The following is a 14273-nucleotide window of genomic DNA, read 5'->3' as shown; positions in this document are numbered from 1 at the left end:
TCTTTTATTTAGTTCTTGGAACCAAGAGTACACACTGGTCCGAAGAGTGTAGGGACTTTTGGGGGGATGTTTTAAAGAAACATAGGAAGGGTGGAGGTTAGGGTTATGGTTAGGGTTAAACCACCAAATGGTTCCTGATTTTAGCTGTGTCTTCAGCTCACCACTCCTCCAGAGGATGGATCAAATACGGAGAACACTTTTCATACACCTATAGGAGCGTGACAGCTAACGAGACTTCAACCTTAAGTTTAACTTTAATTCTTGTGTTATCTTTTGAAGTCCAGATGAGCATTACATTGAAGTGTTATTCTGATGCATCCACTTGTAGACAAATAGATCCATGTGCGTCTTTGTTTTCCTCCTCCAAGCTGGCATGTGGATCAGTATTGCTTGCCATTTTTGTTGCACCGCCAAAATTAGGTTGGAGGTGAGGGGCTGTAAGACACCAGGAGAGAGTGTATATGAAAGGTATGATGGGAAATTAGAGCAGGCTTACTCCACATCAACAGTTCTGACCACAACAGCCAATTAGCTCAGCAAAACTATAGAAAACATGTTTGATTTTTTGGCTAAAACAGCATAATCCTAATTAAAAGATCACTGGTAAAGCTTTTAGATGATTGGAGTCGGACTTTAAAATTAAAAATGTTAATAAAAATCACATTTTTGACTGGCAGGAAACTCAATGAGACCAGGATATGCTCGAACTTCTTAGCCCCACTGACAAATCTAGTTGCTGCCTTTTATCTCCACCATTTTTTAAAGTCCCCCGCGCCCCCCCACCAGGGTTGTTGCAACAAAGTGGCAAACGCACAAAGAGGCTGTGTGCCAGCTACCTCTGACAGCACTTTCTCACAGGCCAAACGTCTGTATAGTTATGTCTCATTCACGTCCCAGAGCTGACATGCAGCAGCGGCCGGGACAAACTTGTGAATGAAGAGCATGGAACTCCGTCACCTCGCCTGCCCTCTCCTGCTCCCTCCTACCTCGCATTCTCCTTTTTTATCCCCTCTCTCATCCTCCTCTCTCATGCTCTTACACTCCTCTTTCTCCCCAAATTGGCCCAGCTGTCCATCAGCCCCCCGCAGATCCCCCAGCTGTCTGCCCTCCCCACACGAGAAGAGCAAAACAAAACAGGTCACAGGTCAAGAGAAAGAACAGGCTGCGTTCACAATGGGCCAGCGGCGCCCGCTAAAACAATCATTCTCTTTTCTCTCGTTGCCTTTCTGCACTGTTTCCAGAACTGGAAAAGACAAACCTTTTGGAGAGGTAGCTGGAGGGGGGGCAGCAGCACTTCATATAATTGTCTGAAGGAAAAACACATGAGTACACACCAGCTCTCACTCTCAAGACTCCATGTTTGCTCTTTGCTGTGACATTCTTCCTCTCAAGTGCAATCATGTTTTTTCAGAACCCAGAAGTCAAAACACCAACGCTTTTTAGCAATTCATCGACTGATATAAATGTGTTTGGATGTGTCCAACAGGAGAGATTTGATCTTTCTTTAAGCAGAAATCCCACACTTTCTGAGATATTTTAAAACAGGTTCTCGCCCTGCAGTGTTTTGGCTTGAGCTCAATGGGAAAATGGGACACGTGTGCGAGAAAGTGAACGACGGAAACCGAGAAAAGCCTGTGTGACACATTCACCTGTTCCCCAGAGCTGTTTTCCCATGGCCCACAACAGCCTCCTGCATGACCTCATATGAACCCCTCACAGGCCCTTAAATGGCTTCACGCGCTCACACAGTGCAACAATCATGCTAAATATTTGAATTTAAAGCTTTCTAATGTTTTTATAATTCAGTTTATGATGATGAATGTGTTTAGAAATAGGGCTTTAAAGGCAAATTCGTGGAAGTTAATGTAATTATCTAAAAGTTTCTTGTTGTTTTTTCTTGCCTCCTAAGATTTAAATTGTTCAAACTTTTTTAAAATTCTTTTTTATCATTTTTTTTCATTTCATCTTTTAAAAAATGCAACCTGTGATCCAAATAAGCATAATATTAAATTGTCTTTCTTTAAATGCTTGTTTTTTCTATTAATACCTTGAGCTTTAATGCATTTACCCAATGTGACACATTTATTGTGTGCAGGAAGTAAGTTGTAGCTTCAACGATTGGGACAAAGAATTCTGCTGAAATTTACTCCAAAATGAGATGAAAGTTTAATATTTAAGAAAAAATAAAACTCATGCCAAGCTTTGTTACTATGGAAATAGCATATAATATAAGAATATTTATTCAATTAAGTGCGAAAGAGCCAAGTTTTGACAGTACACTGAGACAAAAAAATGAAAACATCAATGAATGACAACCTGAAAGACATCAAATAAATAGCTTAAATAAATCAAAAGCTACAAAAAGAATGGTAACAAACAAAGAAGACAGTAAAAAGAAAACAGTGCTGATATGAATAACTAAATGTTGCCGAAATAAATAATAAATACATTTATAAATAATGCATTGCTTTCTTAAAATCAGGACTGTTGACCCCAGTGCACAGTTTCAATCAATTGTTCATTTTGATATGTAAACTTTCAGATGTTGTATCAGAGCTCTCAATATTTTTAAACTAATTCTCCAGTTCCGCTCTCAAACAACAGAGGGAGCTACTTTAAAAAGAAAACAAAAAACTTTCTATTCCAGTATCAAAAGAAAAAAATAAATAAATAGGACAGTCAGTTTTATTGGTGCATGTTTGCATCAGGTAGTTTTAAGTTGAGATAATTCGGAGACTTCTGAGCATTCTCTCCCAGAGTTCCAGACGGCATGAATGCAAACCGTTTTCTCTATAAAAGAGTCTTTTTACAGCTTCATACGTGATCTGTTCCCCTTTCTTCTTCTCTGAAAATGTCACTGTTCCTTCAGATGGTGCCCATCTGAGAGGGGACCAGGTGAGAGGGAGGAAAGGAGTCAAAGGTCACGTCCAGAGGCAGCTCATACCGCGATGTCTGGAAGATGGGGTGGGCTTGAGGCCCTCCCGGCAGGCTGCCGGCGGTGGAGCTGTTGTAATGGTGAGACGGGAGGAAGTGAGCGTGCTGGCCAGGGTGAGATGGGAAGTTCCTTTCTGATTCATGGGGAGAAGGCTCCTGCTTCAGGGCAAAGTTACTGCTGATGCTGAGGGGGGGAGTGAGGGGCCCGTCGTAGGGAGGGGTGCCGGTGCTGCACTCGTTTGGTGAGGGGTTGTCATAGACGGGGCCTTTGTATCCCTTCATGTGGAGGAGATGGGACGCCTCCAGGGAGCCGTAAGGCGGACTGGGAAGGCCTGGGGAAGGGTAGCTGAGTGGATGTCCAGCAACCACACCACCCATTCCGGGGCCTCCACTCTTGTCCTCCAGCTTGTTAAGGATCACTGGAGTGGGCCCCAGCTGCAGGCAGCCAGCCACGAGGTTACTGGTGGGCTGAGAAAGACCTTTACAAAGCATCTCGACAAACCCCAGGCTTTCTGGGGACTGACCACTCTCGAGCACCTCAGACAGAGCCCAGATGTAGTTGCGGGCCAGTCGTAGAGTCTCAATCTTGGACAGTTTTTGAGTTTTGGAGTAGCAGGGCATGACTCGGCGCAGGTTATCCAGAGCATCGTTCAGTCCGTGCATTCGAGAACGCTCTCTGGCGTTGGCCTTGACCCTGCGGGCCCGAAAGCGCTCCTGTCTAGCTTTGGTCATCTTCTTTTTCTTCGGACCTCTCCTTTTGGGAGCACTTTCTCCATTTGGTCCGACCTCCTCCTCATCATCCTCTTCATCCATGTCCTCACTGCCCAGCTCTGTGCAGGAGAGGACACGGCCCCCTACGTTCAGGCCGTGGCGCCCTCTCATCTCTGGACTTTCATCTCCATCTTGCGAGCTGCCATCCTCATCCAGCCATCCAAGGGAGCTGACCAGATCGTTCATATCCCCGCTTTTCCCAAAGGGTTTGGGCATCATTTTGAACTGAAAATCAAAAGCATAAAAGCAGATTTTAAATTTGCACTAAAAACAAAAAAATCTGTTTTATCAGATATATAATGCACAATGTTTCAGATGCAATGATGTAAGTTCAGATAAGAGGGAGGGCTTGTTTCAGCACTACAGGGTGGACAGCTCACTCTGGCCTTTTCTCACTGATTTTTTTTCCTCCATTTTTTAAAGGATCCATTTGATAATTGTTGTGCAGTAAAGTGGCATTCTCATGTAAAAGGATTTGGAGCTGTGGTGGGATGAGAGTGCTGAATTGCTCGTCCCCCGCTGCTGCGCACGCTTAGGCGACGCTGTCAATCTGGGACACGGCGGGATTTACTCAGCATACAAAGGTCAGAGATTAAATAGGAACACAATTCAAAAAACATGTAAAATCCCGCCCACTTGGGTTATAAAAGAACACGGGTTAATTGTTGTCTCCTTTGGATTCTTATTAGAATAAAATAAAATAAAAAAATAAAGCAGAACCAACAATGTATTAAATTCAGGTTTTGAATCTGAAAAAATGGATTAAAGGCTTTTATGCGCCGTTTTAATTGTTCCAACATGCGTACTAAAGCAGTTTGGACGTTTACAGATTTAATTTTTTTTTTTATCTTAATCAAAAATGTATTTTAACTTATTAAAGTTAGGAGAAGAAATGTTATTATTTTTTTATCTTCGTGATGGTTAAATGCGTGCGTAAATGTCCAAATGAGTTCCTTAAAATTGTATTTTCGTCTATCAAACTTGAACTTAAAGACGCGCACAAGTGCAAACTCACCTTTTTGGATCCCGCGGTGGATTTGCGCAAATTAACCAACAGAATATTTTCAGAAAGGTTGCGAAGTCAGCGGTAATCCCAAAGAAGATGGGTTTCTACCAGCGCGCATCCGCCCGTGTCCCGAACAGTTCTGCTGTTCCGTCAGAAAGCCATGCGTGCGCGCGCAGAACTTTCATATCCGACTGGCTCGTCCAGGCAGAGTTTGCTGAGCCTTTAGAGGGGCAAGCCCCTCCCTGTGCCGCCCACCCATCTCCAACTTATCAAAAAAGCGCGTGGCGGGCTCGTGACCAAGAGTTCCACCTCATCAAATGTTTGTAGAACAGAGGAGGAGAGGGCCCCGCGCGGCACACGCAAAGCCTTCCTTTCTGAGGGGGCTGGCAGTCGCAAAAAAGGAAAAGAAAACCCTTTAAAATACTTTTTTGTTAATTAATTCGATGCTTTGATGCAGTTTTAAGTCAATAATATAAGAAAAATTAAACTCTAAAACAAAGTTTTTCGGAACATTTCTTGAATCTGCAATTAATTTAGAAACTTTGTACCTTTAATGGGGTGTTATTATTTGATATTGTGGTTTGCTAAAACATTTTTAATAACTTTTTTCTGTCCTATTAAAACGATTTACCATGCACTAAAGAAACTCTTTACAAATATGTTTTTTACACAAAAGCTATACGATACAGGCACTAAATTTAATGATGAATCATCAATAATCTCAGTTTACTCTTTTGTTTTTTCTTTTTGTTTATTCTTGATCCGAAACATCTTCTCAGTTTTATAACAGATTAACTGTAAATTGTAAAAATGAAGATTCAGTTTCTCTAATATAAGTTTTAAACGACACATCCGGTTTGTCAAAATACAAATTAAACTTTTTTTTAAATTGAAAAGCTAAAACTAAAATTAAAATCTTAAAAAATATGCAGCATTGTTTGGCAACATTTATTACACTTTATTGGAGGGATTTTAAGCTTGAAAGGTTGTTTCTCTAAACCGGAATGATTTAAAACCAATGCGTAAATCGAGGCTATGACTTCAACATTTCTTCTTATTTTTTGTCTGTTTTACTTTTTCATTTAACTACTAATATGTTAACCATGGGAATGAGAAATATTTCCCATCCATAAAAACAAAAAATATATATATAAATATCTTCTTTTACATCTGCTACAACTTTAAAACGGATCGAGCCTTTTGTCACAAACATAATAAGTTCCAGTTCTGCGTTTTGTTGGGGTGTGCATTAACAAAAGGCCACTTTAATCGATTGTCTATCTCGTCATTAGGCGGTTGGATTAGAAATGTTCCACTTAATTAAACTCGGTGTAGGCATGCGTTTTTCCGAGTTAAGAGACGCTCTTCGCCGCCTGCCCATCTAAGTGATTCTGACAGCTTGGTGCGCGGAGAGCAGGTGTGTGCGTTATTCACCCGGTCATTCAGTTTCTGTGTTCCATTTTGGCGTCATTTTTCCTGCCCCGAAGGACAATCAGATTATGGAATCGAGGGGTGCTATAGTGAAACTAAAGTTGGTCAAATTGGGACTTTTAGGCACTTTTTATATGTTTTTTGTCAACTTTTTATTTGCTTTGCTTTTATTTTTTGGCTGATTGTGCAGCCAGATTGATCGCATTATTCCTTTTGCATGTGTTAGAGCTTCATAAAAGCCCGCCAATCCTCGTGCACAGTGGGAGTCTATTGTCACAACCGGCCACTGACAGCCGGGGTCTCGCGAGTCGCACGTGCCCCCGCATCAGTCCATTGTGCGCGCGATTACGCAAAGACGCGCCTTTGCTTTTTTTCAAAGTCTCGAGTCTCCTATTGATCCTTAGACTAAAATATAATCCCATGTCTTATAAAACGTGCTAAAACAGGTAAGCCACTTTTCCAAAGATTTATTGAGCCTCCAGTGGAACAGATGGTCCAGAGTAGGAAGCGCTGGGTTGGTGGGGGGGCATCTGTTGCTTGGATGAGCAGGCGTCGCACGCTTTTTAAGATGATATCACGTGCTGAAACAACATTTATCCACTTGGCTGAAGGTCTCCGTGGCTGTCGGTCAGGGCAGAGATTAGCCTTTGCATTGGTGCTTATAGGCGCGTAAACGTGCGCGCGTGGCTATATGATGCGCCCAGAGGTCCCCAGGTATACGCGCACTTCTACCCCCAAACACTGATCCTACACACACCTTCCTGTCCCATGAGTGGCTTCAACACACCTGCAACCTGAATGGGGAATTGGAGCTTCCCGGTCTCCCACGATCACGTCGGTTTCCCAAATGACTGTCTGAGTAATGGAGAGGGAATTAGTCTGCTCCCATTTTGAGCAACGTTGTGGAAGAGGTCATGATAAATGTGTCACCCAAAGCTGTTTGTGATGAGTTAGCATAAACTATTTATTTATTTATTTTTTTAAATGTACTAAAGGTTAAATGTTTTAAATGTATATGTTATGTATATTATGCTGCAAGTTGCACATGAATTTTCAAATGTTCTTATCAAAAATAAGACTAAAAGTGTGTCAATATTAGATATTGGGTAAAAGGAAAGAAAAGAGGGGAATAAAAAGTGGTGCCACAAGTGAGTTGTCTCACACTGCCGTCCCCAAGGACTCCCAGTGGATTGGGAGGGATTGGTGAACTACGCTGACAGATGGGTCCTTGTTCCTGTCTTTTTCTTCATCTATATCTCCCTCACCCTCGCGCTGAAACACAGACACACTCACAAACACCAAGTCTGCATGAAAACAATAGGAATTAAACCTCTACACACAGGCTCTTTGGTGTGCCTCAGAAAGCTGAGCCCCTTGTAGTGATCACAAAAGATGTAGTGAGCTTAGATTTGTGCAAAGAATTGGAGTGCGAAGGCATATAGGAGCCAACGAATGGAAAGTTGACACTGTATGTCAAACTTGGTAAAGTTTGATTGTAAATTTGACAAATCTGTTCTTTATTTAAGATTTTTTATGGAGGAGTGTAATATCTAAATATTCAAGTAAGCTTGCTTTGTAAAAAAAAATATGTTTTTCTCATTGAAGAACTGTAAAAAATTGATCAATACAAGTGAAATTCAATTTTGTTTGAGTAAATATGTATGTATCTCTAATAGTATGTATATGTCTATGAACTTGTACATATGAACATGTATTTCGTTAACAATTTTGTTTTCTATATTCGTGGCATAGTTGCCAACTTGATGTTAAGTTTTGTTTCTGTGTAAGTTGTATTTTTTGAATGGGCTTTGATAAGCATGATGCTTCTGCCTATACTTTAGGTTGATGTATATTATCATTTAAAGGTTGTCAAATGTTAAATGTATACAACCAACCAAATAAAACTTCAATCAATCAATTATCACAAATGTGGACACACTCAAATTACAAACATAAAATAATTGAAAAAAAAACCCCACATCCATATTTTTTATTGTTAAACTCAACTCTTTGCAATTAGTTTGTTTCACCAAATGGAAACAAAAATCGAATATTTCATTTGAATCCGCTCAACAAAAAGCTAATAACTACAGAAATCATAGCATTTTATTAAAAATAACTAATTTATTTGGTTCAAAGTGAAACAATATCTTTTGAGAAAACTCAAGCACTATAATGAGGAATTGTACATTTTTGTCATTAATTACAAAGACTTTTGGTAAAATTTAAAAGCATTTCATCTTGACAAAACGAGCAGATTGTCCGCCACCTATTCCTCTTCCTTTGGGCTAATGCATTTGGAAAACATTCCAGTTGAGCAGAAACGTGGCTGCAGAATGGAAATCTGGCCTGAGGGCAATTCTTACTAAGTGGGGAGAGAGCCACTAAACAAAGGTGCCTGTGGTTTCATATTCAGGATACTTTACAACCTACATCCCAGGACATCAACACTGTTTTTGGGTGTGCTGTTGGAGGGGGCACAAGAGGGGGAGGAGGATCCATCTGCCATGCTGCCAGTCCTCGGGGAGATAGGCATATCCCAGGGGTGTTTTGGAGAGAGGGGGCCTGAAAGGATTACACCCAACCACTAATCAACGACGCTAATCTGTGGGCCCCAATACAAAACCCCGTCAGACTCAAACAACAATTTGGCATAGAAGATAAAGTCTCACCGTCGAAGGACGTTTTCCTTAATGAACAACCTGATGCGACAAATACAGGTGATCTTTAATTGGGCAAATTAGCTGTGAAGGTGTGATCGTCTAAGATGTATGTGATCAGGTGCAAGTATCCCACAAGTGGCCAAGTCTGAATCCCAGTGTGACCATTATGCAAAGCAGAGGAACCAGCCTCCAACGCACATTTATCAAAGGCAGAAAAGCACAACTCCAATCAGCTCTTAAGTGGGATTTTTAAATCTTTTATTTGATTGGACTTTTTTTAAGTCAAAAGTGATAAAAATAGCTTCCGTAATCTGATGTCTGCATTTGTCCTGAACCGTATTGAAACATTTTGCCACAGCATGAGTCTACACCATGTGGGGGGTGCTGAGCTGTCATCTTGGCAAGTCTCACCACGCGGTGAGATAATAGCAGGGAATCAAGTTGCCACTAGTTTCATGGTCCCCCATTGGTTTGGTTTTGATGTTATGGGTCTGACTGGGTGGGGCCTAGATCTGTTAGTGGTGGATTTAAAGCTCCCCAGAACTATAAGAGAGGCTTAATGATGGTGCCCATCCTCCAGGGCATAAGGAACTGGAGCATCCTGGCCTACACCTCCTCTACCTCCTGCAGAATACCCACTGGCTAGGCTGCCTCTAAGCTCCCTATTCCTATAGCCTCATTGTTTAGTGGGCCTGGCACTGTCAATATTAAGCCTGGCTAATGTGATCTAGAGGCAGCTGGAGCAGCCTCGATTATTACCATGACACAGCCGACTGAGGGTGTAATATCATTAAAAATAAATCAGGTGGTTTGGAGATTTGCTGTTGCAAGGGGGGGTCTGAATAGCATTAAGTGGGAGAGCTGCCATAATTTCATTAATCAGTTGGGGAACCTCAAATGTCTGTTGAAACATTTCCTTTACGTTGAAGTAATTGAATCTGTTTGTTCAACCAAAGTGAAAAATATATGAAGCGCTCAGAGAGATTGTTTTTCCGGTTAAATGTAGACTATTTCATTAAGTTCCAGTTCAGACACTTCTAAATACAGCGACAGAAGATTGTTTTAATTTCGTAATGAGTGTGTGGGAAACTGCTGATAGCATGCACGTTCCCATAACTAGCCTGTTGTGGTCTTAGGCTTTGGTGGTGGATTATTTGGAAATGATGATGAAAACGTGAGGTCCTCTTAATCCTCTTAAACTGTTGGACACTATGCTGTCTGCTCGGCAGACTCACACGCAGTCAGTCCACTGCAAAATAATAATAAAATAAAAGCTTCAGACTAATTCAAAAGGCACAACAGACACTGTTGTGTTGGAGATTTTCTTTTATTTCATTTGATTTCATTGAATCAACACTTTGCTGGTTGCGTCACAGAGGCACCAGCAGAAGCACCGTTGGTCTCCCAGCAAGGGTCCCAGATCACTATTGTCTTGAGGCACAACAACGCACTTACATGGTTATTTCAAGGCTGATTGAACATGCAGTGGATTGTTCCCAGAATCTGCTGACGGGATCAATAAGTACTGGACAAGGGAACAGAACCACACTGGAGGATGTTCATCTGTCCTTTACCACACACAGGATCTTAATCCAATCAATGATAGATAGATAGATAGATAGATAGATAGATAGATAGATAGATAGATAGATAGATAGATAGATAGATAGATAGATAGATAGATAGATATGGTGGGTTCAAGTGCCTGAATGAAACGTTAGTCTTCTTGTTGTGTGATGGGGACATCTAGTGGTAATCCTTCAAACTGCTTTTTGGTGCTGCTGTAAAATAAATAAATAAATCTATAAAATAAGCACATATGTTTTATTACTATTCACAAAACACAAAATAAATATAATTTGTTGTAGCCATGAAGTGGAAATTACTTTCAATTTGATTAAACAGAAGACAGACACAGGCCCTGCGACAGACTGGCGACCTGTCCAGGGTGTACCCCGCCTTCGCCCTTCAGTAACCGGGATAGGCTCCGGCACCCCCGCGACCCCGAAAGGGACGAAGCGGTCAAGAAAAATGGATGGATAGAAGACAGACACAATATGGTTGAATAGCATTACTCTGGCTCTCAAACTTCAAGAAACCTTCAGCTGTTGTGAATGGAGATATTTGTGAGTCCAATTTTTAAAAACAAAAAGACTACCACAAGGTTTCTGATGAAAAAAAAATTGTCTGAATTGGGTGTGTTCCAATTGGACACATTTGATTCACTTTAAGGGAACCAGAGTTCGTTTCCCCTGATAATCCAGAACAAAGTTTTAGTCTGAATATGCACAAGTAAACTCTATTACGGGACCAGAACCCGCTCTTGAACCCATCTTTTGAGGTGGTCTCAGTTTGCAACAACTCACTGAAATGGGATCGTATGAATGCAGGCTCATAAAAACAACTTTTAACATGAATCACATTGCTTCACACACTGTTTTCCTGACAATCTATATGTCATAACACTTATCGTACCTCGTATCCGTAGCCTTGCAGCATGCCTCCACCGTTCCAACGTATCAGTAAAAAGTGCTTTACCTCGCCTTCATACAGACGTTCAAAACTGACCAGCGACATAAACAGTAAGAATAAGTTCTCCATCTTTCTCTTTCTGTTTAGACCCACCCCTGTAACTGTTGGCCAATGACTAAACAGATCTACAGTCATATGGTTTTGTTTACAAGCTTTTACAAGCTTTGGACTGGAACAGAAATCTCCTGTGGACCCCAATCTGAATCCAGACCAAACACAAGATTCAGGTCTGGATCTAAATTATACTGACTCGGTCCGGAACAAATCATTTCCCCAGTCTGAACATACCCTCAGATTTAGGAGAAAAGACATCTTTTTAAATGAATTTTTAAACATTTTTGCTGATTTTAAAATAATGCTATAGAAATATTTTGCCTTATGCTTGCTCAGTATAGGGATTACTCTGTAAACCCCTCTACATAATCTGATGGTCATTTATATAGGCCATTAGCATACAGTGAGGATAATCTATTTTTAATAGGATTATCTGAACTGTTTTGGATTATAACAATGATAATTAATAAAGATCTGTCTGTTGTTTTTACTTTTAGTGTGGTTCATTGAGACAGCTAATGTTGCAAACTAGCAATTTACATATGAAGTGAAATGAATTAAAGTGATATTTAAATCAACCAAACGTGTTATTGACATTTGAATGTTCAAATTGAGTACAGATACTCACAAACACAGCAAGGCCAAAAATCTAAAGGTTAAAGCTAAAAGGTTATTGAACTACTTCATCTGTATATCTATGAACTGTGAACTATCAGAGGTCTTCAGGAGAGCAAAGCAACAAAAATTCACTGCAAAGGTTTTACCACTGCTGTGGATCGGTAAGAGACGCTTTTGTGCTCTTCACTGATGTGTTTTTCTAGACAAAAGATGTGAAGTAAACTCTATTAATAATCTGTTCAAGTGGATGCAAAATAATGTTTAATCCCTCTCACTCCCTCATTAATGCAGAACAAACCCTCACACGCCTTTTTTACCAAATCATGACATTTCCAAGAGTATTCCTGGTCATGACTAAATCTGTTCCTGGTTTATCCTGTTCACTTGCTTTCATCTCCCTTCCTCCTACACTTTGCTTAGCTCTTTCACTCACACGCTACTCCGTACATCCACCTCTGCCTCATCCACCCGGCTGGTCTCTGAGCAGCATCAGTACCATAGCTCTGATCTCCTCCCCCTCCCTGCAGGGAATTCACACAGCTGGCATACTTTACTTTGGCTGCCTGAGACTTCCTCTCGCAGCAGACACTTTTGCAGAGTTCTGTTACTAATTCCAAATTGTCCCTACTATGGAGAATGGCTACTAAAAGAGAAGCCTCCGTTAAGAAGGATTCTTCACCAGTGACCCAACCCAGACTCGGTCCTCCTTTCCCCTGTCTGCCTGCAGTCACAACAGCTCCTAAATCAGTCCAGGAGCAGAAGCCGAGGATGCTGCGTCCTTCAGATATACCATTTGACCCCAGCACTTTGGAGGTGAGTGTTTCGTCTAAAATCTACATTTGTGAGGATGCTTATGTGGGGCATTCATTTGTTATGGCTTTTAAAAAAAACATAATTTGGCCAATAAACATGTCTTCATCAAAAACGATGAACAACAGCCAATTCCAAATTTGATAACTTGATTATGAAAGGTATTAAATACATCAGAATTAAGAATATGAGTCTTGATGATGAGTTTCTCTGTCAGGTAACACTTTAGAGACAGCAGAGTTAAGTGTAGAAATGGGAGCAGATGCTGTCAGTTTGTCAGTCACTGACCTGCTTTGTAAAAAGGGGTTATTTCTAGCTGCAGGATGAGCTATTTCTCTTCTACAAAGATAAGAAATTAAATATCTTGCTTGAGTGTTTTCTGTAAAATCAGAATAATAAAAATAAAAAAGCTCAATTTGAGTTTTGTCAATGTTGTCCATATCCTGAAAATGAACATCTCCTTAAATTTTTTTGGAAATGTTCATTTTAGTGAAATGTTATCGAAAAATCTACTGGGATTTGGAAGCAGACTGAAATAGTGTGCAGTGACATGTCCTGTACTGGTTTAGCAGTTTCACTAAAAAGTTAACTTTAGACCTTTAACTCAGGTCTAGTTTATTTTTTAGAAATCTTCAAACAGAATTTGTCTTTTATTTTTTTAAAGGGTCTCCAATATGAAGACTTCCCAGATAAAAATAAGCAAGATTGTAAAAATAAATAACATGAAATAATGATAAAATAGTAAGCTATATTAATAATAAAATAAAATAAAATAAAATAAAATAAAATAAAATAAAATGAAATAAAATAAAATAAAATAAAATAAAATAAAATTAAATTAAATTAAATTAAATTAAACATTTTTTTCCATTTTTTAAACATTTTTCATTTTTGCCAGATAATTTCTGAATAGTCTCATTATAGCAAAATAAAGCAATATGTTCTTGGGGTAACAAGATTATACATTTTTTAGCACCAATAGCAAAGAAATGTTACATTATTCAGATCTTTAGTTCACTATTTGTAAATTTCCCAATGGTGAATTTTGGTTTTTAGGTCACAACTCACAGCAGCAGCATTTACATCAATGCACGCATTATATTTTCTGCAGTAAACACAAGCAAGTTGATCAGAACAAAAAAGGAAGCAGAAATAGCAATCCTACACAATTTTTAAATCATATAGAAGGAATTGCTATAGGCAACCTTTTTGTTATTTATATAAAAAAAGCTTTATGTCACCATATTAGGTTTGAATATATTGAATAAAATAATGCAAGAAAAGTCTGATTCAGGAGTCTGCAACCTTTGACACGAAAGAGCTATTAAGTCCAGTGTTAAAAGACACTCCATTGTAGTTTTCTATGCACAGTAAGGCCAACTTTGCACATTAAAGACTCATTTGGAGAGGCATTTTGCCTTAACATTGACTATAGATTTTAGCTGTTTTTTATG

The 14273-nt window shown here is 39.8% G+C and overlaps 1 protein-coding gene across 1 annotated transcript; it reads right to left on the bottom strand.

Annotated features, from left to right (window-relative positions):
- Positions 1-1762: 1762 nt before the first annotated feature.
- On the bottom strand, positions 1763-4962 carry neurod4 (neuronal differentiation 4). Its single transcript, XM_024292228.2, has 2 exons — positions 4721-4962; positions 1763-3930 (listed from the first exon to the last, which is right to left on the bottom strand). Exon 2 carries the CDS (start codon positions 3922-3924, stop codon positions 2866-2868), a length of 1059 nt encoding a protein of 352 aa, XP_024147996.1. The 5' UTR covers positions 3925-3930; positions 4721-4962; the 3' UTR covers positions 1763-2865.
- Positions 4963-14273: the final 9311 nt, after the last annotated feature.

Source organism: Oryzias melastigma, linkage group LG7, assembly GCF_002922805.2.
Source record: "Oryzias melastigma strain HK-1 linkage group LG7, ASM292280v2, whole genome shotgun sequence".
NCBI lineage: Eukaryota > Metazoa > Chordata > Actinopteri > Beloniformes > Adrianichthyidae > Oryzias > Oryzias melastigma.
Note: the sequence above shows the minus strand (reverse complement) of the source record. Positions and strands in the feature narration are given on the sequence as shown.